Source organism: Phascolarctos cinereus, unplaced genomic scaffold (genome assembly GCF_003287225.1).
Source record: "Phascolarctos cinereus isolate Bilbo 61053 unplaced genomic scaffold, phaCin_HiC Scaffold_726;HRSCAF=1367, whole genome shotgun sequence".
Lineage (NCBI taxonomy): Eukaryota > Metazoa > Chordata > Mammalia > Diprotodontia > Phascolarctidae > Phascolarctos > Phascolarctos cinereus.
In genome coordinates, this window is record NW_027556098.1 from 154,830,998 (window position 1) to 154,858,156 (window position 27,159).

A 27,159-nucleotide genomic window follows, 5' to 3' on the forward strand; every position below is an offset into this window, starting at 1 on the left:
TCTATCCTGTAGTACTTTCGAGACATTTTTAAACGACCATTTTTTTTTCTATCAGAGGCTAATGTTCATATGTTTTTTTTTCCCATTTGAACATAATGATAATAGCTGGCACTTATTTATATAGCATGTTTAAGTCTGTGAAGCATTTTGCATTTATCTGATCCTTAGAACAACCCTGGGTGAGAAGTGCTATTATGAACCACATTTTACAGACAAGGAAACTCAGGCTGAAAGGCCTGGGAATCACACAGCTGAGAAATGTCTGAAGCTTGATTTGAACTCAGGGCTTTACCACTCAAGTCTAGTGCTCTATCCACTGTGTAACTTGGCTGTCCAAAATTAGATTAATATAATAGGACACTGGACTGGAAGCTAGTACTGATTCTGCCATTAACCAGGCTTGAGTCCATGGGAGAAGCACTAGATTTCAGTTTCCTTAAGAGAGTAGAACTAAATTTTGATTCTATAAACCACAATAGAGTAGGTGGGGTTGTGGGAAGAACATTCAGGAGTGTGACAGTAAGTGACTCTGCTGTCCAGTTACATGGATACTAATGGTCTCCTGGACTGCTTTTGGTTATTTTGGGTTTGTGGGTGGTTAGGGTGGAGAGTTTGGGACAAATATAATCTATGGACAGATCCACATTCTGCATGTATTGCCTTTGGACACCTGAGTGTCTGGGGATTTTTTTCCCCTCACTTTCAGAAGAATGCACACTATTTGGAACCAGTGTTTGTTCTAGAAGCACTTGGGATGATATGGAATGAAAGAGACCTTGAGAGGTCATCTGTCTACTCCTCTGCCTTGAAAGTCAACTGGTCACTCCTGTCTAAGCAGTGAGGATCCAACTAGCTTCACCTTGAATCTTAACTACCTCAGGAGAAAGAATCACATTTTCCTCTTCTTGTTTGGGCTTTTTACGCCCTTTAACAACCAGTCAATAAACATTTATTAAGTACCTACTGTGTGCCAGGCACTGTGCTCAGTGCTGTGGACTCAAAAAGAGGCAAAGTTTCTTATTTTCAAGGAGCTCACAATCTAATAGAGGCATTCACAATACTGATCTTGAAAGCTCCTGCAACCTTGTTGTTTCCTTTCACAAAACCTGCTATTCTTGTATTGGTCTTGAGGACTTGGGGGCCAGACTCAGAAAGAAAATTTGCCTTCCATTTTTTATAGAACAGCAAACCATTATAAAGCTTGCACCTTTATAAAATGAAGAGATAGGGGAGAAAATCAAGCTCAAGTAGTAGATTTGGCAAGTACCAAGCAAACATTAAACACTCAAGGAAGAAAATTGTAAAGTCCCACCCACAGAAAATTTTGACTTATAAAATCATTCTCAAAATATAGTGCCTACAAACACATGATATACACACACATATACATATACACATGTATATACATTAAATGTGTGTAAACACACACACACATTTCGTGTATTTTTAGGCATGATATTTTTGTATTGTGTGTGTATAGTGTATGTGTATATATAGATATATAGAGATATACACATACATTTACACACAAAATACATACATATGTCAATTGCTTCTGTAACTTTATATAACGGAGTGCTACATTTAAGCATTAAAAAGAAATGTGCTTGCTCAATTTTTCTCCTTTTTTCTTACTCAAGTGTTGTAATTATCTCTACATTACCTTGGTTAATAAATAGGTATTATCCAGGACCACTAGATCTCTTTAATAGGCAGGCTGCCTTTTTGACAAGAGGAACCGAGCCATTCATCAAAGCATAGATTGGCAGGGACTGTGTGCTTCCTTTCCACAGGGACTCCTTGGCATCTCCAAATGTCTATTCCAGGCAGACTTGAATTTTCAGGGCTTTCCTTTCTCTTCCCCAAACTTCCTCCCCCACAATAAGGATGAGCCAAAACTGATGTGTTGAGTTCCTGGTAATCACAAAACCGGGATGTTACTTCAAAACAACTTGCCGTAAGCTATTCATTTGGTATTCAGTAGCAAGTTACTACTGCTGCTGCATAACATTTTCTTTTCCTTTGCAGAATTGTATAACTACTATATGACTCTTTTGCCATTCAGTACCCAAGCCAGAGTTTTTAAAAGAAAAAAAAACTTAGGATTTGGATTTGTAAAGGTCCTTGCAAACCTTAAAATACTATATGAATCTTAGATTTTATTATTATCATTATTATTTCTAAATTACTGTAAAGTTAAAAGCAGTGAGTTCCACAGACTCTGGCTCTTCGAAGATAAGGTTGCTTTTTTTTTTCCTTTATAGTAAATTATGACCCATGTTAATAAAGTGCAAAACTACAATAACATATAATGTGTATTTGTGTTCTCTAGAATAAGAAAGAGTACTTGGACATCATTCACACATACATGGAAGTCCATGCAACAGTCTATGGGTCTAGCACTAACCACATGCCCAGCTACGTGAAGAATCATGGAATCCTCAGTGGACGAGATTTACAGTTTCTTCTCAGAGAAACCAAGGTAAGCCAGCCTTTTGTTAAGAGCTTATCCAATGGCCATATTTACAAATTTGTTTCTAATTATTCTTGAATTTGGGGTCAGGCCTTCTGTGTGCTGTGGAAAGCCTCTAGAATGTTATTTCTAGGGAGTGGCTTTCCGTGAGAGCTCAAGAGGTTTATAGATCACAATTACATCCATTATGATGAAGCCTTTAGTTGTAAGGAAGAGGTCACTGAGCTATCTATCCCCTTGCCACTCAAGGCTATTTCTCCTTCTGCCTCCTAACTCATGATTAGCAAGTGTTTATTGGATGTTACAAATGTTGTAGAAGTTTAGAAGAGGGAAAAGATCAATTTGGACTGGAACAATCAAGAAGGTCTTCCTGGGGGATCCTCGAACTGAGCCATAAAGGATATATAGTATGTCAGTATCAACAAAGAAGAGGAGAGGGCATTTTAGGTAGGGAGGATAATGTGCATAAATTACAAAATCACCAATTTTGAGAATTGAAAGAGAGCTCAGCTGTCATTTACTTCAACCTAAAGACTAAAGGAACACCCCTTATAATTAATATGCCCGATAATTGGTTGTACAGTTGCTTCTTAAAGATCTCCAAGAAGGGGGGGAACTCATGATTGGGAAGTTCTTCCTGACAGTAAGCCTACATTTGCCTCTTGACAGCTTTCATCTGTTTCTCCTGGTTCTGCCCTCATTGGCCAGATCTAATCCCTCCTCCACATCAGCCTTTCAGATCCTTGCATACAGTCATCTTGTCCCCCTCATTCATTCTTTTCTCCAGGCTTAATATGACCATTTCCTTCAACCAATCCTACTCTCTCATGAACTCAGTGCCCTTTACCATCCTAGTTGCTCTCCTCTTGACACACCAGCTTTTGAATGTCCTTCTGACACCCAGGTCCCAGAACTTAAAATGGAAATGGATCTTTTTGAGGGGGAAGGGAGCAGGGAGGAACAGGAAAAGTGACAATTGAAGACACATACCACTGATCCAGAGTGGAGACTTTGTGTTGGGACGTAATAGGATGTGTAGGGGAGGCCAGATTATAAAGGGCCTTGAATGCCAGGCAGAGGTATTTGAATGTTATCCATTAGGCAACAGGGAATCGTTAGAAGTTTTTGAGCAGGGAAGTAATAGCAGGAAGTAATAAATTTTTGATAAATTTGTGAGATGCTCACTACCAGTCTAAGTGATAGCCAATATTGCACATTCTTCCCATCTCCTGAGTTGAGGTGACTTCTAGGAAGCTTTTGGTTTAGCACTGATTGACAAGTAGTTTATTCGATTAGCTTTTGCTCAGCTGTTGTCAAGTCCTTTGAGTGCTGAAAAATGGCAAAACTGATTGTTGTTCATAACTAAGGGGTGCAAGGGGATGTTAAAGGTTCCTTTTGCACCCCAACCAGCTTGTTCTATGTATTGTATAGGGCATTGAAATAAAGTATCTCATAAATATATTCTCAGATCATCACATTTAGCTGCAGAGAATAAATATGTCACAGTCAACTAATGAGAGAAAACTTAAGAGATTTTTAAGGCATTATGGTCCAGGAGAAAAAAAGCACATACCTTGGAGGCAGAAGAATGATGCTCAAATCTGGCTTTATCATTCATTGTTTGTGTGACCTCAGGTGAATCAGTTAATCTCCCTGGGATGCAATTTCTTCATCTGTAAAACGAATGGGATTTTGCTTGTTGGCTTCTGAGGCATATTTCAATTTTAGATCTGTCTTTCTGTGATTCTGTGGCCCAAAGCCAAATGGGCATTGTCATTTATCTTCTTAACAAGATGTTGTTATACATGTCCATATTCTAGGGAGAGAGATGCTCAAATTGAGGAGAGGGTGCATTACCCCTGAATTACCCCGTTTTCATATACCTATGAGGAGACTGAGGCTCAGAGAGAAGTGATTCGTCTAAGTGATATGATAATTGGTAGAGTCAGGACTCCAACCCAACTATTTTGACTCCGTGCCCTGTGTAGTGATATTGTTGTTATTGGTTTCCTAGTCAAGCTTCAGTTTTTCCTTCTGTGAAAGGGAGATAATTTCCCCCTTTCACATATCACGAATGAAATAAAGGCTGAGGAGTTCTTTAGGTCCTTGGACAAGGACAGATTATATTCTCAAAGTTATTCTCATTAACACTTTGTTATATAATTTTTCAGTCTGGCAAATATTCAAATAGTTTGCAAAGCCCAGAGAAATCTCGTGCTATCATTTTTGCCACTTGCTTCTAGCAGGTACCCCAGGGCAGAGAAGGATACAATCTGACCTGGGCTGAAATCCACTGGATGAACAAAAAGTCCCTGCCCTTTGGTGGCAATGCTATTTTTGCCATTTGCTTTGCTTTTCTATTTTTTCCCCACATGGCATGTTAGAAAAAGCTCTTCCCCTTTAAAATGACATTTGGGAGTGTGGTTGTTTGGTAGTGTGTCATTACTGTCGTTCACACCTCTATTAACTTCATGAATGTCTTATTCAGCCTCGCACATTTAAAAAGAATACTCACCCACCACCTCTGGCATCTATTTCCCATCACTTGGTGGGGAATGGGCCAAAATAGAGGCCATCCAAAGCCCAGGACAGGACAACAGAAGTACCAAGAGAGATACAAGTATTGTGCCAGGACACTTTTGACACAGAGGTGTGGCCAACAGAGCTGAATCATGAGAATCAGGTAGTATTTGTTCTAGGAAACCAAACACCTTTGGTTTCTAGACTGGTTCAATTACGTATTGCTTCTTGATCTTGCTAGAGTATGTCCAAATACCGTAAGTGGAATTATGGCTGAATCACTTAGTCACTGTGAAGGAAATCAGCCAGTGTATAGCTGAGGTGATTTTTTTGCACAAGATGCTAGCAATAGCTGAAATGAATGAATCTTGAGTTTTGAAATAATGACACTAAAGACCAGTGGAGCTTTGCATCTACGACCCATTCTGCCCATAACTCCTTCCTCTGTGTCTCCAGGCAATTTAAAAGCAATTTATTCTGATCCACGTTAGAGGTGGGGAACTGGAGATACAGAAAAGCAAATGCTACAGGAATGAATGGAATCCCTCACTCTTTTCAGCTCCTCATTATTTCAAAAGGAAGTGAATCTGCTGCTTCTCAAGAGGGTTGGAGCCACATAGAAATGATTGGTGCTTAATCAGCTTCTGATTCATTGTTTTTCATGATGAACCATCTTTCTGCATTTCTGAACCAAGTGCAGGAAACCCTCCCTTCAGCAGAAATCAGTACCCAGAACGCCATTAGCCAATGGGTGTGTCATTAGCAACTATCAGGTTGCAAGTCAGGACAAAAGGTCTTTAGTGATATGTTAAATCTGAACCAAAAGAGTTGGGATGTTTAGTGACTCTGAAGGACAATCTTGACAGAGAAAAGAATTTTGATGATTTAATTGCTTCTCAGATATCTACAAAAGGGTAATTCCTAGCACTAAAGTCCAGTAGTACAATTCAAGCTAGCAAACCAAGATTCACTAGGATGGCCTTGGAAAACATGTCCCCTCATTCCTCCTTGTTTTCCAATACAAGTGTATCTTCCTGTTAATGTATCTAGCCATAGTCCCTTCCTTTCCATTTCCCTCTCCCCATCCTTGGTGTTACCTTGGTATGATCACCAACCCTTCTTAGAAATTAACTAGGAGAGTGGTATCCCACACTGGAATCCAGCAAACCAAGGAAGAATACTGGAAGAAGAAGAAATAAAAATGCCTATAGAAAAATGAAAGGAAAAGGAAACAAGCATTTATTAAGTGCTTATAAGTGCCAGGCACTGTGTTGAGCGCTTTACAGATATCTGGTTTATGAAACCACAAAAGCTAGTTTCTGCATCCTAAAATTGTAAGTTGTAAAGGAGTGCTGGACCATGCTCTACAGTTGCTCTGTCAGGGAAAGATGTCTTCCTGGGCATTTCCCTCTTCTTTCTGCATGACACTTAATTGTTTGTTTTCCATACGAAAATAGCTCCCTCTATGACTAGAGCAGGTCAAAGAGATGCAGTTTGATAATCAATTATAGCTCAGTAGGATCTCATGGGCCACCTGTTAGCTTAGAAGCCAAGATCTTGGCCCCTAGTTCAGCAGTTTATAACATTTTTTTTTTGTCATGGACCATTTTGGCAGTCCAGTGAAGCCTATGGAGGCCTCCTCAGCATATCTTTAAAAGCATAAATTAAAATACGTAGGCTTACAAAGAAAACTAATTATATGGAAATACAGTTTATGTTTATATATATTATATATATATATACTTGTATGTATATATATGTGTGTACATATGTACATATATGTGTGCGCGCGCACGCACACACACACACACAGACACACACACACACACACACACACACACACACACACACATGGTAAAGAACCCCAGGTTAAGAAATCTCGCTCCTAGTGCCTTCAGGAACTGTTCTTCATCAAACTAGATCCATGAGAGAGGAGGGTCATGATGGCATGAATCCAAAAGCTATTTAATCAGTATCTACTTTGTGCAAGGCACTCTGATTTGCCCTGAGGAAAAAACAAACATAATTAAGAATTAAGACTTGGTCTCTTACATTATAGAACTTATTCTATGTAAGTCTATATTTATTCTGTATCCACATTTATATACTTGTCTTTTCCCCTAAAATGTCAGTTCTTTGTGAATAAGGATTGTTTCATTTATTGAATTTCTATCCTCAACACCTAACACAGTGCCTGGTACAAAGCAGGCAATTTGTGTTTCTTCATTGAGTGATTGATCTAGCAGGGGTGCTATGTCATACTCACAAATATGCAATATAACATAATAATGCTGCAATTTTGTAGCATATGTACAATAGCAATGCAGTAGTTCTAATGCAGAATAGATGGTAGGGGTATAAGGGAATGATAGGCAAATACTAGGCCTGTGGAAGGAAAGATCATTTTACACTAAGGGATCAAGGAAGCTGTTATGGAAGAAGCAGCATTTGAGGTGGGTCATAAAAGATGAGTTCTAATTCAAAAAGTAGAGATGCAGTAGGGGAGGGAAGGAGTATACTGGGTGTGAGAAGAAGCATGAGCATGAAGCCAAGCAAACATGTCCGCCAGGAGCGGGCTCTTTACCCACTTGCCTAAGATAAGATTTCACTGGATGAGTGCATCCTGATTCAGTGATTCTCTATTTCTAATCAGAAATTTCGAATATGTGAACATTCACTCTCAAGGACAGTTTTATCCAGTTTCTTTCAGCTCTTTGTTTTTTTAGATTGGGCCCTTTCCTATTCAGATAACTATATTTAGCAGATTTCCTTTTAATGAATGATTAGCATTGTAATGGTTGACACTTCCAACAAAGCCCTTAGTATGAGAAACGTCAAGGACATCAGCTTTTTCAGGCCATGAGGTGAGGGGTCTACTGAATCAACACCCCACTTTTTACCTGTACTCATTGAATAGTTCTCTCATTCAACAGGACATGACCCATTAATGATTAACAGTACTTCCTGAACACTTGGAAAGAAATATAGGAAAGAAACGAGTGTTTTATTATAGTCTCTGGATTTTGTTTTCCATGATTTTAATTTGGCTACTTTGCTCTTCTCCTTGTCCCCAGTTCTCAAGTTAATGAATCCACCATGCAAGGCTTGGCGCTTTGTTTTCATCCTGGGGATTTCAAGTGACTGAATTCTGGGGTTGGTTTTTCAAAGAGAATCTAGGCAGCTGAGTACAACAAGCTTGGCCTATCCCCAGTGGACTGATCTCTAGGAAAGGATCTGTGGTTTGGCAGTGACTTTAGCAGGCGTCAAGCATTAATGATGTAAAACAATACCTTTTGTCTTCCTAGCATATTTGGGGCCTTCTTGCTCTTTGGTGACATTACATTCTAAAAGAGGTTTTTGGAGATGAAATAGCCCAACTATCCAGCAGAACTTTCAGCTATTGCCACCCCTCCTTTCAGTGTTGGGTTCCCAAGGAGAGGAGCATCAGGAGTCAGGGAGAATCTTACTGCCCCACTGTGCAACCGTGGGGCATCACCTTCGTCCTTTGTAAAATGAGTCGAGTGGCTAGTCTGGGTAAAGTCTCCTGAATGTAACATTCTATGACTCGGCTCACTTGTATCTTAGACAGTGCATTAGTTTTATATGCGTACTTAACTTGGTTAGTTCCTGGTGCTACCCTAGGAGCACACCCTATTATCTATTTACACAGCAGTTTTTATAGATGACTCTTGTAGGTAAAAGTGAGTAACAACTCACTTTTATATGGCACTTTGCAGTTTCTAGAGTGCTTTCTTCACTATGAAACTAGAGTGTCAGCATATTAGAACAGAGGAAGCAAAGACCCACCAGGAACATGTGACTTCTATATAACATCAAGACTGAGAAATAAACTTTGGGCTTGAAGTCAAGAGCCTGTCAGTTGACATATTCTCTGAGCCCCATAACAGACTCTCAGTTACACACCTTCCTCCGGGAACTTTGAAGTATGGGGCAGTCCATGCTATAAGGCGTGAAAGAAATCACAAACGCATATTGTAAGAAACACTTAAGAAAAATATTCTCCTTGCTCCATACTCTCCCCATCTCCTTATATGTATAACAAAGACTAGCTTTAGCATTTCATATAAAGCACTGAAAAATTGTATGTAGTCATACAAAGAGGAATCTGGATTTAGACTGTCATCTGTGTACTGATTGTCTATTCTTCGACAATAGGGAAAAAGCATAATCCCTCACCAATTCAAACTTTCATGGCCTGAACAAGCTGATGTTCTTCCTAAAATGCCTTATACTAAGGGCCTAACTCACCTGACGGTCTCATTCATTACAATGAAACTTCTTAAGATAATGATTTGGGGGAGCGAATAGGCCCATTATAAAAAACAAACAGTCCAAGGAATGGGCTAAAACTTCCCTTGAAATCACATCCCCATATATTCTAAATTTCCATTTTGAAATGAACAATTGATGAGTCAGGATGCATTCATCGAATGAAGCCCTTACCTCCTTATCCTGGCAGCTTGGGGCAAGTGGATGAAAGCCCACCCCATACTCAGTGAGTGCCAGATATGTTTGTCTGCCTTCGCACGCATGTTATTTGGTATACTTAGAATGTCCCTTCTTGCTGATGATGGAAAATGCTATGCACATCCAGAGAAGGAACTATAAAATCTGAATACAGATCGAAGCATACTATTCTCTCTCTCTCTCCTCTCTCTCCCTCCCTCCCTGTCTTTTGTTTCTTTTTTCTTGGGGTTTTCCCCTTTGGTTCTAATTCTTCTTTACAATATGGCTAATGTGGAAATATGTTTAATATGATTGTACATGTATAGCCAATATCAGATCACGTGCCGTCTTGGGAAGGGGGAGCGGAAGGAGGGAAAGAAAATTTAGAACTCAAAATCTTATAGAAGTGAATGTTGAAAACTGAAAAGAAATAAATAAAATTTAAAAAGACAGATCTAAAAAAAAAATGTCCCTTCTTGCCAGGCCTATCTCCCCTCTCTGCTTAGTAGTTATATACTCAGAAAGATGAAATTAGTTATAATACTAGACTAAGCAGGTCAGAATTAGGAAAGTAAACATTTTTCAGACAACTCATGAAATATATACCAAAGCAAATGCCAACTATTTGGAGGCTTTTCTGCTGGTTTGGCCTATCCGGGCCACCCCGTTCCCCTTTCCTCTCCTACAACATGAATGATTTCATCACTAACTGAGTCCACAGGCTCTTTAAAAATCATCTTGACTTCCACTTAAGAGTCCAAATATTGTCTATGCCATTAAAAAAAACCAAAACACCCAAATCTAAGCTCTTGTCAATTCCATTTCCCTCATCATTTAGGAAGAATCCAAACCTGAGTAGTTTTTCTAAAATGTTTGTTCATGTGCAGCCGGGTCCCAGTAATGTGCTATGAACACAACGGATGGTCCTTCATCTGTTTTCTACTGCTTAGGATTGGTTAGAAGATTTAATTTTATAGCATGTAAGGCCTCTGTTTAGAAATGCACATTGAAGGACTTCGGAGCAAGCAGCCATAGAGATGTTTCTTCATCTGGAATATCCTCATTAGATTTCAGACCTCGGAAGGATAGAGATAGCATAAATAAAATATGCTCAGTTTTTAGCTGAATAGGGCAGCTCAGCGGCCCCTGCACTTCAATGCATACTTGCATTTTTGTAACTTGGCTGCATGCTAAGGATGCTGAGGAAATATGCAAGTAGACAGGCAGTTAGGGAATGTCAGTTGTGTGTGGTCAGATTACAAGCATGTGATAAAAACCAAATGCATATGAAGGCTTATGAAATACCTTTTGGGGTTCACAAATTGCACAACCCAGGGGACACTCAATATTCTGAAAGTAACTAGCTGTGTGAACTTTGGCAAGCCCTTGTGCTTCTCTGGGCTTTCCTTCCCAAACTACTAAAGAAAAGTCCCTTCCAGCTTTTCTGATTTTCTGTGTTAACACCCTGCAATGACATAATAAGAAAGATACTGAACTGGAAGTCAGGAAACTGTTCTAATCTACATTCTCTCATTAACTAGCTGTGTGACTTTGAATTAATCATAACCTCTCTGAGCCTCTCTTTCTTCAACTGTAAAATGGGAGCAGGAGTGGACTAAATAATCATTAAGTCTCCCTTCCCACTCTACCATTCTATACTTCAGTGGTACTTACATGTGTTGTTTGATATCAGTGGACCTGACTACTCCATTATTAATGTCACAAAAAATAAGGCGTGTTCGGGAAGCAGGAAAAAGAGTGATTTGCTTGGAGGAACAACTGAAAACTCTTGTTTTGATGTTTCCAAGTAGTTAATTTCCTATAACCTTAATTAGCACCATGAGAAAAATTGTTGAAGAGAAATCACGTACTGTTGTTTAAACTTTGCTTTAAATTGCCATGGTTTCCGTGAGTCAGCAAAAATATGTATTTTGTGGGGACTTCACAACCAACACACAGCAAAGAAGATGATACCAATTCAATATAATTAAACCTCAGTCACATTCAAGTCCATTAAGCAATAGCCCCAAATACTTTTAATTAATGGGTTCAAATTGGTTGGTCATGGGAGCTTATTTTTTAAAAAAATCATTCTATTTAATAGTCAAGCACTGTATGTCTTATCTATTTTTCTCCAGAATTCTTATTTGCAATTCAGTGCAATGCAATTTGCAATGAAGGTTTCAACACATGCCCTTATTTACAGAGGTTGTGAAGCAGTAAGAACTTATATCTCTGGCTCAAACCTTTGGGGACACAGCCTGAATCTTCTGTCAGTCTCTATTCCCAAGAATGTCACAGATCTAAATAACAATAACAGTAAACATTTTTTAAAGCACATACTTTGTGAGAGGCACTGTACTAGATGAGGATTCAAAAATAGGGGGGAAGGTATCATAGATCCCTTGCCTTCAAGAAGGCAGTAGGGGGAATACAACATGCACACAAATAAATGTGATACAAGCTAGAAAGTGAATGGGGCAAAGGGAAAATTCTCTTAAGGTATTCTCAGAATGCTCTCTAAAAATTTTAGGAAAGAGACATCATTTTCAAATGAGACACAGGTTGGGGCCATTTATCAAGGACTGTCTTATGGAAGAAGTGTCTTCTGAGCTAGACATTAAAGGAAGAGAAGATGGATTTGTGGAGGTGATGGGCAGGGAAGGTGCTTTCTCTAGTTATGGAGGGGGTGGTCTACATAAAAACATGGAGGAGGAAGATTGCACTTTCCACTGGAGAATCAGGGAAGAGGAATATATTAGGTGAGATTGGGGAGCCAGAGGCAGAAAAGTACACGATGAGATCAGGAAACAGTTTGTTTCAAAGGTATTATGCGTGAAGGGAGTAATAAGGCTGGATAGGTAATGAGGAGGCCTTGTATAGGGCCTTGGATGCCAGGCTACAAATTTTGTATTCAGGGGGCTACTAAAAGTTTTTGAACAGGAGAGTGACAGACTGTCATTAATATAATTTTTGTAACTGTTTGACATGGGTTGGGAAGGGAAGAGACAAGAAGCAAGAAAAGCAGTTAGAGGGCTATATACAATCATTCAGGTAGAGTATGTCCCAGTGGTAGGCTCATAAATGTTTAATAACCATATCTCCAAAACACAAAGATGAATGAATGGCAAACTTTTAATTTTAATGTTCATTATTAACATTTTTCCATCACTTAAGTGTAGACAATCAAAACAATAAATCAAAATTTGATTTGTAGTACTTGCTGATTTCTGCGGTGTGAATGCTCACACTGATAATTTAAAAACCAGCTTTCAAGAGCCCATATAAGCTGCCTACAGCACGCCCCTAATTGTGACTTGTAGATTATTGTTAGTGGTATGATCAGAGAGGAGAAAATGAATCTAAGCAATAATGGAGGCAGAATTAACAGGTGTTGGTTATCTATAAGGGAAGGGTCAAGAATGAATTTTTGAGCCTGGATTAATGTGTATTAATCACACACAACACACACACACACACACACACACACACACACACACAATGTTAGGGAGATAAGAACATTTTAGAGGTTAGTTGGTGAGTGAAATTTTAGATATATTGACTTTGAGGTGCTGGTGAGACAGAGGTAGAAGTACAACTGCCAGTAAGAAATGCGGAACTGTATAGGTCAGGGAAAGGATTGGATGTACAGATTTGGAAGTTGCATAAAGGTGATCATTCAATTCAGATCTTCAAGGGAAACAAAATACTAAGAGAAGACAAGGGCTTAAAATAGATCCTTGGGTGGGAATCCACGTGTAACAGATGGAATGGGCCAATAGAGAATGTGTAGAAACAAGGGGAGAAAAACCAGAAGAGAATACAGAATTAAGGAACAATGAAGTACTAAGAAAGAGGAGGCAGTCAAATTTGATAAGAGCCAGGAAGGAGGATTGAAAATAGGCCATTGGATTTGATATGCAAGGGCCAACTCTATAATCCTATGATTCTTGTCACTTGACAAGTCAAACTTTCTACTATCAAAATGTCAGAGAAGTGGAAATTCTCCCTATAATATAGAAGCAAGTAATGGGTATCCAGAGATATCCAGAGAAAGAATGTTGGCCAGCTCCAAGGCCTTAAATTGGTCAAGGAGAGAATCATTCTCCTTTCTCCTCACTGGTATATTCCTTGAATTTTTTCTTTTTTCCCCTGCAGGTACACTCTTTTGTCATGTATATATTCCAACTCCTGATGGACGACAGTATAAGTTGCTAAGATGTGGCTAACCTGTAGAGGGAGAATCCATTGTTAGATCTTAAAGCCATATCAGCTATAATATTTACTAAGCACTTATGATATTCAAAGCATTGTGCTAGACCTAGGGATACAAAGATACCATTCCAGCCCTTCTCCAAAGGTAGGGGTGCCAAGTTTACAAGGAGAATAAGATAAGTGCTATTAGAAATTTGAGGAGGCTGAAATCATATTCACCAGAGGTAGTCAAGATAGGCTTGTGAAGGATGTAGTACATGAGTTGTACCTTGAAAGAAAAGAGAAGGGATATTGGAAGTGAAAGGACATTATTCCAACTATGAGGGAATGCTGTAAGCAAAGAAACAATAGCCACAGAGGTCAGGACAAGATTGGTGGTAGAGTAGTGATGATATTATAGGATTCTGAGCCAGAAGGAATTTTGGAAGGCAGCAAGTGGAAACCCTTCATCTTTCAGAGAAGGAAATTAACTAAGGCACAAAAATGGTTGTAACTTTTCCAAGGTCATATAGTAGATTTGAATTCAGGCCCCCTGACTTTAAATACAGTTTTTTCTTTCTTCTTCCTCTCCTTTCTTTCTTCCTTCCTTCCTTCCTTCCTTCCTTCCTTCCTTCCTTCCTTCCTTCCTTCCTTCCTTCCTTCCTTCCTTCCTTCCTTCCTTCCTTCCTTCCTTCCTTCCTTCCTTCCTGCCGTATTTACTGAGAAGATATATCAAGGACACTTTCCCCTGCACCATCTTGGTCCCTTGGGACTTCTTTGTATCATAACATATTGCTTCCCTAGTCCAATTGTACGAATCAAGAGGATATGTGAAGGGTTTAGATTAAATGAAAAAGATTAGGATTAGATCAAGCTGGAAAGGGCAATGGGTGCTGAATATATTGAGGGGCCTTTAGAGTCAAGATCAGGAGTTTATATTGTTTGGTAGGCAAGGAGGAGCCACTAAAGAATTTCGAGTAGAGTTGTGACATGATCGTTACAGAGCATTAGGAAGATCACTTCAGGAGTATCTCAGAGGATGACTTTGAGAGCAGATAAACAGGAAGTAGAGACACCAATTAAGAGGCTATTAATAGTATAGACTTGAAGGGATGAAGGTTCAAACTAGGGTGAGTGCAGTGGAAATGAAGAAGAGGAGCTGGATAAGAGATATAAAGTTTATAGTGACATAATTAGCTGGGTTGGACCTTAAGGTGAGTCCAAAAATGAGTAGATAACCTTCCCCAGGGCCTGGGACCCAGATTCTGGGAAGTATTAGTCTAGGTGGATAAGTGATAGTGGGCAGATGGCAAGCCCCTTTGGGTATATGGCTGGATGAAATGTGAAGCTTCCCCTCCCTGCTCAGAAACTATTAAGTGTTTACTTTTCTATATTCTCAGTATCCCCAGTGAAGGTCATCATCTACTTTCTCCTATCTCAGTGATTTCAGGTTCTTTGGGGGAAAGGAATAATATCTCCCCGTAATTGCAGTGTTAGGTACCCCTTTCCTTCAGGTAAAAAAAAAAAAGCACATTACATGTATGGTTGTAGACAGCCATCATTTCTGAAAACTTTTAGAAGAACTTGAAATTTTGCTTCTTTCCTAAGCAAAATTCTAAGCTACTCCATTCATTCAGATGAGCCCAAATGTCCACTTCTAGAATTTGACTGAGGATTGAAGGGATTCCAGATCCCTTGGTACTGTGGTGAGGTGAGGGAATAGGAAGAGGAGAGGGAGGAGGACAGTTATTGCTTAGGGCTTTTTAATTAATCCATTGTAAGTTACTTCCCCATTAAACCAGCTGTAGAGGCAGAGAAGAGTAGGGGAAGGAGAAGGAATCCAATTCATAAACACAGTTCTAATTCAGCATCCTTCACTCTAAAAGCCAGGAAAGTGAGAGGTTAGGTTCTTGGCAATCTCCATAGTTATTACAAAAGTAAATGATCCCCAGTGGAATGTGATCTGTCTTAAGATGATTTGCCTGTGGGGACAATACAATGGGCTTGCTGATACCATACTTAATATTTATTGTTTGAATACACTCCATACTATACTTAGCACACACTACCAAACTCTCCAGAGGGTAAGCCCTCACCATCTGGGAACTTAAATTCCTAAGGAGACATATTAGATGATAGAATTGGCTTGTGCCAATTAAATCCTATTTCATTTTGAACTAGGAAAAACAATGCCAAGTTAAAGCGTTATGTGACCCTCATTCGTCCCTCTGTCTTAGCTCTGCAGACTGTTATTCTGCTGCCATCTACTGTCTGCAGTAGGAAAAGCCCAAAATTTTGCTTCAGCTGTGGGTACTGGCAGCTTTACTGATTTTTACAAAGAATAATGCCTTTCCTTTCCTACCAACCCTCCTAAAGAAAAAAGAAAAAGTTCTGATGGTGTCCAGTGATGTAACCATTCTAAAAACCTGTGTCTTCCAGTCTGCCATCATGTGTTAGAATACTGTCATTCGAAATGTGATCAAGCTACCAAGTGATCTTCTATGGCATCCCCCAACCCCCAGTATCACTGAAAGGCTCTGTTGTTCCATCCATTCAATGAAGAAACCTCCTGCTTAATTTGCCAAGAGTTTTCTTAGTCATGTTCTCTGGCCCATTACAGAAAGATTATTGTTGGATGTTAGGACCTCCTCCTCCCTTCCGCCAAACTCATTCCTTCCCTTTTTATCATGGAAGAAGAATATAGCACACCTTAATTATGTTTCTAGAAAGCTTTGCAGTTGTATTTTTGCAGAGTTTAGTGGGAGCAGACATATTTCCCCCACGTCTCACCGAAGATGTCTGTGGATGTCATTCCGAACTACAGCAGTTTGTGTGTTGAGAAATTTAAGATCGTGATGACTCATTTTAAGTGAAGGAAAACAATTCTGAATTGTGTGGTGTGTTTTTTTGTTGTTGTTGTTTTGCAGTTGTTTGTTGGACTGGGGTTTCCATATGAGGGTCCAGCTCCCCTTGAGGCTATCGCTAATGGATGTGCATTCCTGAATGTCAAATTTAACCCACCAAAAAGCAGCAAAAACACGGACTTTTTTATAGGCAAACCAACCCTGAGAGAGGTAAGCATCTAACCAAAGGCTCTAGCCTAGTACTTTAATGAATATTATCCTTACCTTCTGATTATGGCGGGCTTCTCTAGGCAGGGAATGAGAAGTAAATGAAATCGACTAGCAAATATTTCTTGACCACATGCTATGTGCAAGGCATCAAGTTAGGCGTGTTAAACTGTACAAAGAAAAATGAAGCACATTTCTTGCCTTCAAGAAGGAAGAAGTCTGGCAGGTTGATGACATATTTGAGAAATGACTATTAAGTGATGTGACTGATATTTTTTAACAAGTCAATTATAAATGAATGTTCTCCCCTTCAAAATGGTATCATTGGTAGGCCATATTCCAATGATTCTACCAGTGCTCAGAAACATTTTTAGAACTATTCCTTTGAGAGCAGAGAGAGAGATCTTATTAGTCAGAGGGCTTTCTGGTACGGGCGGCAACTGACCTGGACCTTCCACAAATAAAAGTAAAGTCTTATTGATGCTTTTTGATTTTATATCACAGTTCTGTCTGGTTATATTCCTCCCCTCTATGAACCTTTTCATGATAATAAATTATAAAAAAGCAGTTCGAGACAAAACTAACCAATGAATTGCTGCATCTGAGAGTATGTAAAACATCCCATACCCATAGGTCTCTACATCTCTACTGAAAAGGTTTGCAAATGGACATTCTAGTTAATGCTGAGTTTCTTTGGTTCATTTATTGTCTTATATATTGTTCTCATTATGTTCATTGTTTCCCTTTTTTCTGCTTACTTCACTCTGCATTCGTTGACACGAATCTTCTGTGTTTCTCTGAACCCCTTAGATTCATAATTACAGCACAATCATAGTTCCATTACATTCATGTACCGTGATTTGTTTAGCCATTCCTCAATATCAACGTTTTGTTTCCAGCATTTTGTTTTCACGAAAAAATTGCACATGGTTTTTTGATATCCTTAATGGTATATCACAGTCAAGCAGGATAGCTTTGAAAGTTCCATATTGAATTTATTATATGCTTAAAAAGAAAATCAATAGATCCCTAGCCACTCTTGTGAGGTCTAGGTCTAGCCTTGCATCTCCAACTGCCTATTAAGCCTCTTGAACTAATTGTCCCTTAGACATCTCAGACTCAACCTATTAAGTAACCTCCACATAATAGATATTCATGGTTTCATGCACAATTCTCTCCCCTTCTACAATGCATACTTGGAGATGCCCATATTACATGGAAGGAAACAAATATTTATTAAGCATTTTACAAATATTGTTTCATTTGAACCTCACAACAATCCTGGGACATAGGTGTTGTTATTTCCATTTTATAGTTGAGGAAATTGAGGCAGATAGTTAAGTGACTTGCCTAGGGTCACACAGTTAAGACACAGTAAGTGTCTTAATTAGCTGAGATGGAACTTGGATATTCCTGACTTCAGGCCCAGTGCTCCATTTACTGTATCACATAGCTAAGTTGTTTAAGTTCAGAATTTTAAAAATAAAAAATAAATATATCCTTTATGGTAGCATATTTATCCTTGACAGTGGACTTCTGGAAGTGGCTGAAAGTATTTTGGAGCCAAGCCTAGTGAATTAATTAAGTGTGTGATCAAGCTGGTTAGTGGTGATTTAAGTAAGCAATAAGGGTGATCTCCTGGTGTGGCTCATAAACTGTCCCTGAAGTAAGTCTAGGAAAGAAATTCCTGATTGAAGCAAATACCAATACCATGTATGTTGGTTTAAAAATAAATCCCAGTCCTTAATGGTCATAAGTCATACATAGGAAAAACGTGGCTTTGAAAATAACTCATTAGGGGCAGCTAGGTGGCACAGTGGATTCAGGAAGACCTGAGTTCAAATCTGACCTCAGACACATAACACTTATTAGTTGTGTGACCCTGGGCAAGGCACTTAACCCCATTGCCCAGCCAAAAAAAATAAAATAACTCATTAGCTCACGTTTATGTAGTGTGTTAACATTTAAAAAGCACTTTTTTCATAAGAATCCTGTAAGGTAGGTATGTGGTACAAGGATTACTATTATTATCTTTTTGCAGATGAGGAATTGATTCTGAAATATTATAAATAACTCAGAAAGGTCGCATGGTAGAGATGTAACTCAGGTCATTTGACCCAAAAGTGGTCTATTCATTATATTCCACACTGCTCCTATAGGGCTGGGGAACAGCAGAGGAGAATCAATCCTAAGAATACTAGAAAAGCACAAAGGGGCAAGGCTCTGAAGGGCTTTAAAAGTCAGAGGATTTTATATTTGATGCTGGAGGTAATAGAGGATCACTGGTGTTTGTCGAGTTAGGGAGTAGCATGGTTAGTGCTGTCCTGTAAAAAGATTACTTTGATATATGAGTAGAGGATGGACTGGGAGAGAGATTTGAGGAAAGGAGACCAACCCGCAGGCCATTGCAATAGGCCAGCTGAGAGAGAATAAAGGCCTACATCAGGGTGATGATATTGTCAGAGGGAAAAAAAAAGGTGGGGGACATCTATAAGAAATGTTACAAAGGTAGAACAAGACTTAGCAGTAGATTGGAAAAGTAATCTATGAGATAATAGTCTAGGATGACACTGAGGTTGGGAGCCTAGATGAGGGGGAGGATGGCCCTGCCCTTGATAGTAATAGGGAAATTCAGAAGAGGGGAGGAAAGATAATGAATTCTGATTTGGACAGTTTAAGATACCTAAGGGATAGCAGTTCCAAGAGTTCAGGAGCTGAATATATAGATCCTGGAATAATCTACATAGAGATGATAACTGAACCCTTAAGAGTGGATGAAATCACTAAGTGAGATAATATAGGGGAGAAGAGAAGAGAACCTAAGATATGACATGGGGGGAATTCCCATGGCTAGTGTATGCAATAGCAGGTCTTGATAAATGCTTGTTCCCTTTCCTGTTCTTATTCTTTTGAGTAAAGTTAGGCTAGTAGCCTGGAAATTTTTCATACTTTTCTCCTCTTCTGTGGGTTTCTGACCTCCAGAGAATGATACAGATTAATTATGTGTTGAGATGAAACTCTATCATTCACTTATTAGACAAACACTTAGTGGGTTTGTTAGTTGATCTTTGATCATGGAGAACTGTGACAGTATCGAAAGACAAATATCCTACTTTTCAGATAAGGGAAGTTTACAAATGATCAGATAATGAGCTTGACTTCAATTCTTGGACAAAAAATGGTGAGATATGGATTATGTGATAGGACAGTCAGGTTGATTTGGAAGTGGCTGAATATTTGGAACAAAAAAGTGGTCAAGAATGTGCTCCATGTATTTGACCCTATGTTGTTTCATTTTTTTTTTCAGTGAGTTTGATAGAGGCACGTATAGTATGTTTACACAATTTTGGTGGGAAGGATAGCTCATACACTGGATTAAAGAGACAGTATCCAAATAGATCTAAAATGGCCAGAATATTGAACTAATTCTAAAAAGATGAAATTGAATAAGCATAAAAGAAGAAGGAAAGAGAATAAACACTTATTTAACACCCACTAAATGCCAGGCACTTGGCTAAGAGCTTTTTAAATATTATCTCGTTTAATCCTTGCAGCAACCCTGGAAGGTAGGCACTAATTATTATACCCATTTTACAGTTGAGGAAATTCAGACAGAGTTTAAGTGACTTGCCTAGTGTTACATGAGTAGTGAAGTGTCTGGTGCTGGATTTGAACTCGAGTCTTCCTGCATAATATCTAACATTTAGGCTACCCTGAGAGGCACCATATCCATGACTAGGGAGGGTATAATTCCACTGTATTGTGCCTTGATCAGACCACATCTGGAGTGTATTTTCAGTCTGGATGCCACATTTTAGGAAAGATTTTGATAAGCTGAGTAACATCAAGAGAAGGGCAGCTAGAATGGTAAAGGGCCTCAAGTTTATGTTGTATACACATCACCTGAAGGAGTTGGGGATATTTATCCTATAAAGAGAAACCACAGCAAGAACTATGATAGCTACCTTTATGAAGTGCTGGCATCTGAAAAAAGAGGTTAGATTTGTTCTGTTGGCACCAAAAGGCAGGAAAAACTCATCCTAATAATAAAGCTTCATAAAAGGGGAATTGGCTGCCTGGGGAAGTAAAAGGTCAACACTGGGTGACCTTTTCTCAGATGTGATGCAGAAGTGTTTCATGTTGAGGTAGAGGTCGGACAACATCAGTCAATAAACATTAGGCACCTACTATGTGCCAGGCATTGTGCTGCACTCTGAGATCCTTCCCAACTCTGAAGATCTGTGATTCTGTGAGTTCTGTCCATGTTCTCGGCCTTGAGGATACAAAAAATTATAAGATATGGTCTCAGTCATCATGGAATTTACAGTCTAGTAAGATACATAAGACTTGTATGTGATAAGTATGTGGGGAATTAGAATGGTACTTATGGTTTCAATTGTTTAGAGAACTTCCCAGATGAAAAAACACCATCTACCTCTGCAACTAAGTGACTTGCCCGAGGTTACCAGCCAGTATCAGAGGCAGTTAGAAAGATAAGTACAAAACAAGTGGTAAGCCATTTGAGAAGCTACAAATAAAGGACCATGGGGACTCTGAGGAGGAAAAGATCACTCAGCCTTGAGAAAATGAAAAGAAGTTTTCCTCTCTTCCTTGTGACTTCAAATACTTACGTGCTTATTAGAATGGTACAGAACATCGTACTGGGCATTGAGAGAGACAAATTAAGTAATCCATGGGATATTTTTTTCCTTCACAGAGCTTTTTTTCAGTCTAGTTAGAGGACTTTGAAAGTGACCAGAAGCATATCTTCTGCCACTGTTCATAGGATAGGAACAAAATGATCATTACAGGATGAAGCAAAATCATTCTAGTGTTGGCAGAGTGACTAGGAACTAGATGGACTTAGTCAGGTAAGACTTCTTGGAGGAGGTAAATCCTGAGCAAATTTTAGAAAGACGAGAGGGACACAGATAGTTAGAACTGTGGCAGGCAGTAGACATCTGGCCTCGTATTTTCTTTTTTGTTTTTGCTTAGGCAATAGGGGTTAAGTGACTTGCCCAGGGTCCCACAACTAGTAAGTGTCAAGTGTCTAAGGTCGCATTTGAACTGAGGTCCTCCTGACTCCAAGGCTGGAGCTCTATCTACTGCACCACCTAGCTGCCCCAGGCCAAGTATTAATAAAGGCTTGGTGGTAGGGGCCAGTATCTTATGTTTTTTCCCTTGGCTTGAATACGGATGGTGCAAGCCTTTGGTAAAGTAGGAAATGAAGAATGGAGGACATGGCAGAGATAAGGGAATGCAACCAACATTTATGCATTTTTTTTAAGCATCATGTAAACAAAACAGGTTCTGCCTAGAAGAATAATAACCTTGAATATAAAGACAAGCCGTCTAGACAAATAAACCTGTTGTGAAGCATCTTTATGGGCCAAAAAAGGGTTCATAGTGAGAAATAGTCTAACTTAGTCTCCTGGCCAAATTAAGTTGTTAATACCTAGGGGACACAACAACTATATATTTCCTAGGTCCCTTGCAGTACTATCCCATTGCCAGTGCTCACTAACTAGAAAAGCATCATATTAGCATAATTCTTATTCTCCAGACCAGACCAAAAACTTGTGGGGTATCTTCCCGGTGTATTTGTTTTCTTTTTTTCCTCTACTTTTTACCATTACTTATCTTTTAATAATATTAAAACCTTGCCTTTTTTTTTTATTATTTCAAGGCTTCCTTCTATGCCTACTTGAGTGTCTAAGCTGCTGTTTAATAGACACTGGCTGATATAGGTGATGTTCAATGATGGATGGTGTGGCAGGCTATTTTATTTTTATCTTTTTTGGGGAAGACAGGGGTGCCATTATATCTTCCATTTCACCCTGGGGAAGTGACATAGCATTTCCTGTTTCCAAATGGGATTCATCATTTGTTGTTGGCCTTGAAATCATCCCTGTTTTATTGTTATGTGGGTGTTTAGAAGGCTTAAAACCAGTTGGGGGGTGGGTGTGAGAGGTGGAGAGGGGGGAGACTTAAAACCAGTTGGGGGGGTGTGAGGGGTGGAGAGGGGGGAGACTTAAAACCAGTTGGGGGGGTGGAAGAGGAGAAGAAGGTGGGATGTGAATGGAGTTTGCTTTGTTCTCTTGTTTGTTTGTAATACTCAGAGTATTCTTTTACTTGCACCAGGACAGCTCAGTACCATAAAAGGCACAAAAAACAGTGTCTGGCACAGAAAGGGAAATATCTGGTGCATGATGATAATGTGTTTTATTTTGTTTCTTTTTCAGCTGACTTCTCAGCATCCTTATGCTGAAGTGTTCATTGGACAACCCCATGTCTGGACTGTGAACCCAGCTGATCATCATGAAGTAGAGAATGCAGTGAAAGCAATTTTAAATCAAAAGGTTAAAAAAAAAAAACCACTCCTTTTCTCCATGTGTAGTATGAACCAGAAAGTGTTGTGGGTGCTGATGTGGATGTCACCCTAAATGCTTTATTCTCCTAAGTCAAACTTTACCATTGCAACTTACCACTAAAGATAAAAAGATGGGTCTAACGAGGTAGGTAACCTTCAGCCTCAAGGCCACATGTGGCCCTCTAGGTACTCAAGTGTGGCCCTTTGACTCAATCCAAAGTTCGCATAACAAATCCCCTTAATAAAAAAAAGAATTTGTTCCATAAAACTTGGACTCAATCAAAAGGCCACACCCAGGAATCTAAAAGGCCATATGTGGCTTGGAGGCTGCAGGTTCCACACCCCTGTCACTCCAACCTATAGGATTTGATGTGGGAGTTTCCCACATTTTCTCTGAAATTAAAAAGAGTAGGCCACAATTTCACTTGATTTTTATTCCATTAGAAAGCTCTGAAGGCAACAGATAGGAGAAGATGGGCCTGGAACCACTGCATGTGCCTATGATAAAGAGATGAGAAAAAGTAATTAAGGAAATGCTTGAAAATGGTTTTTTTTTAACAGTATCTCATTCATACCTTGGTGCCATTCAAATTGTAAATTGTATAGCACTATATAAAGTAACTATTAGTTACTGTGCTAAATTAATATGCATAAGATAAGGTTTCCCTGTTAGGCCTAATTAGAAGACTGGAATTCCAATTAAGTGGAAATAATTTTTTTTTTCGTATTTAGGAAGTAACACTGTGTACATCTTTTGGCTTTCTCCAAACTGTGTTATGCCAATTAAGAGGGTCTCTGTTACAGGGCCAAGAACCTGAAGTATTTCACTATGGAGCATTCGTTAACCTTCCTTTATCAGCCTTCTGTTTCAATGCTCAGGTCATCGAATTAGTTAAGCAGCCAGGTGGCAAAGTGGATAAAATGCTGGGCCTGAAGTCAAAAGACTCCTCTTCCTGGGTTCAAATCTGGCCTCAGACACTTTCTAGTGGTATGACCCTGAGCAAGTCATTTAGTCCTGTTTGCCTGAGTTCCTCATCTGTAAAAAGAGCCAGAGAAGGAAATGGCAAAGCACCCCCGTATCTTTAACAAGAAAATCCCAAATGGGGTCACAAAGAGTTGGGCATGACTGAAACAACTGAATAATAACCACAAATTATCCCACAAGGAGAACTACATTAGTAGTTGAGCAATAAGTTCAATTGCCCTTGCCCACTATTGCCAGGGAGTTAACAGTAGGTAGAATTGGAGCCAAAGTAGCACTTGAGGCCCTCTTTTTCCCAAAATATTTTCCCTCTACCTCTCATCATATTTCCCCATTTAAGAACTGATTCTATCGATTATGGAAGTTTTTTTTGGTCTTAAAGAGCCCCCCTATTAAATGTGATTATACCTGCTCGGGAGCTGATAATGTAGTGAAGTGCTACCAGACCTAGGCCAATCCCTCATCATGAAATGCAGATAACCAGGGCTCTAGGAGGCTGTAGAATCAGAGTGTAAGCTTGAGCAGGCCTTAAAATTCTGGAAAGGATTCAAGTGAGACTCAGAAACAGGCTTTGTTTACTTTCCAAGGATCAGTCTCCTCATTTCAGCTCAGTACAGCTAAGTTCATCCTTAGGTTTGTCAGAGGATAATAAACTTTTTCAGTTACATCAACTCTTAGAGACCATGTACTAAGTTATAGAGGGATTAAAATCTACTTTGGTAGAGGAATTACCCACACTGATGCAATCACACAACACTGACATATTGAAAAAGTTATCAACTAATGAGAGAAAGGGCATGATATAGTGGGTAGAGAACTGGGCTTAAAACCACAAGGACTTGGGTTCAAGTATTATCTCTGACACATCCAGCTACGTGACGTTGGGCACAGTATTTAATCTCTCTGAGTAACTTTCTGACCAGAAGTTGCCGAGAACATGCTTATCTGCAGTGATGGAGGGGATTTCCTCACCTAGAGTTCCCTCTACAGTGAAATCAGAGGGCCAGTCCATATCAACTAATGCCATTGGGAAATAGCTGTCCACTCACTGGAAAGTAGGACTTTGTATTTCCAAAGAGATTCCTACAGCAGAGAGCAGTGGATAGAGGCGCTGGGGAAAATTCTACGAGATTGAGTAGATTCTTGAAAAAGACTATGTTAACCTGTCAGAGAGGGATGCTGAGAGGTGGGGGAAAGACTTTTGTATTTGTCTGAGTTGCTCAAACAAGGCCTGGTTACTAGTCTGTTACAGGTGATATAGCTGTATATCTTTTTCTCCAGAAAGACAGATCTCTTTTAGAGTATCATCATTGGCTTACCTAGATCCCTCTCCAAAGGAATGTACTTCATATGTTCAACGATTTCAGGAATAAATGACACTTTTTTTTCCCTTTTGCTTGATAGAAAAATGGCTACAGTTAAAGACATTTAATACGTCACAATGGCCAGAAAGCAGTTCGTGCGCTCTCATCACATTTGCTAGACTAGGGCTAGAACAGAACAAGAATATTTAGCTTGTCGAAATAATCCTTTGGAGTTAATAAACTCCCATTTCACTGCTGTGTGCCTATTGTGATACAATGGAGAAAAGGCTTCTGTGTTTTAGAGCTTGTTTTAGGCCCATAACTAAATTTGCTGGCCACATCAAAGGTCTCTTTTATCATTTGTCTAGCCATAAAAAAGATATTGCCCACAGCAAAGTGTGCTAAAACCTGTGAGTGAATGAATGAGTCCTCTATTACAGAGACTTTTTTTTTTGTCCTTTGTATGAACCTTTTGGTAGAAATCTGTTGGAATGTGAAAAGTATAAGTGGCTGACAGTGAAATGTAAATACAAATTCTTTAAAAGAAAATAAGATGTAATAATTAATGTGAAGGACGATCTCTGATGTGTAGAGGACATTCTAAAAGACATGTAGAAATAATAGAATATCTTCAAAGTACTTTGAACTTTTCAGAGATACGTACTCTAGAAATAGGAGCTCTGCTACAGAAATCCTTGGTTTGATCCCACGGTACTTAGATACAATTCCTATATTCACACTACTTTCTCAAACCACTACCCTGACATGCAGATTAGTGTTAGTGATAAATATTACATAAAAAATGCTGTATTTGGTCAACAAACACTGTACTATGAATTATGGTTATAACTTAAGAACATTTCATGGGCAGCATAATGTGCTAATGCAAGACCATGAAAAGTAACGAAACTCGAGTTTGACCTAGTTTTATTGCAGCATTGTTGATAGGCGAAGAGTTACCAATGTAAGGTTGGTCCAATTTTCTGCCTTACAGAATGGATGTCAGGGTATGATGTAAAAGATACAAGGCATGAAAATTTGTCCTTCTGTCCTGCGTATGTAAGGCTTATTTGGGCATCTGGAGTAGGAACATCAGAGTTAGATTCCCTGATTGATCAATTCTGCACTCAGTTTTTATTAAGGTTCTGAAATGGACAAAAATTATGAATGTTCTTTAGAACATCATGACTATAATGTCAAAAGCAACAATTGATAGACATAGTCAAACCTGAGCCTACTTCCCATTCAGTGGAAAAGTCAATGAGTAGTGTCCTCTCCCTACATAGAAGTAACATTTCCTATTTCGACAGATTGAACCTTACATGCCATATGAGTTCACATGTGAAGGGATGCTGCAAAGGATGAATGCATTTATTGAGAAACAAGTAAGTCTTTTTAGAAACATCTCTTCCCTGTTAGTTGTACTATTTCCTATAATCTTAATTACAGGATTTTCAAGAAGAGCAAAGAAATCACGCTAGTGATTCTCTTGCAGCTCTAATGACCAGAGAAAATGGATGGATGGTTTATTGAAGGTAAAGTGAGTTTTCTAGTAACTATCCAAACAGGTGTTTTTTCCTATATTATGAGGGTTTGTTTGTGTTTTTGTTGTTGTTTTTTTTTTAATGTCTCTAGAAGATTACTCCTAGGGATAGGGACTGGGGCTGTACCTGTACCTGTACCTGTCATTTCACTGGGAGAGGGAAATCCTACATGAGGAAATTCTCTCTACCAGTGGAAGTCAGTGCCTTCTCTGCTAAGACTCCTAGTCTTAGAGT

General features: G+C 39.1%; 1 protein-coding gene across 1 annotated transcript in view; it reads left to right on the forward strand.

The window, feature by feature from the left end:
- The window catches only part of MGAT5 (alpha-1,6-mannosylglycoprotein 6-beta-N-acetylglucosaminyltransferase), a 378,389-nt gene that overhangs the window by 322,637 nt on the left and 28,593 nt on the right, over positions 1-27,159 (forward strand). The window contains 4 exon segments of the mRNA XM_078146828.1: positions 2,333-2,482; positions 16,582-16,728; positions 22,968-23,084; positions 26,692-26,766. Of these exon segments, the coding sequence (XP_078002954.1) occupies positions 2,333-2,482; positions 16,582-16,728; positions 22,968-23,084; positions 26,692-26,766 (489 nt within the window).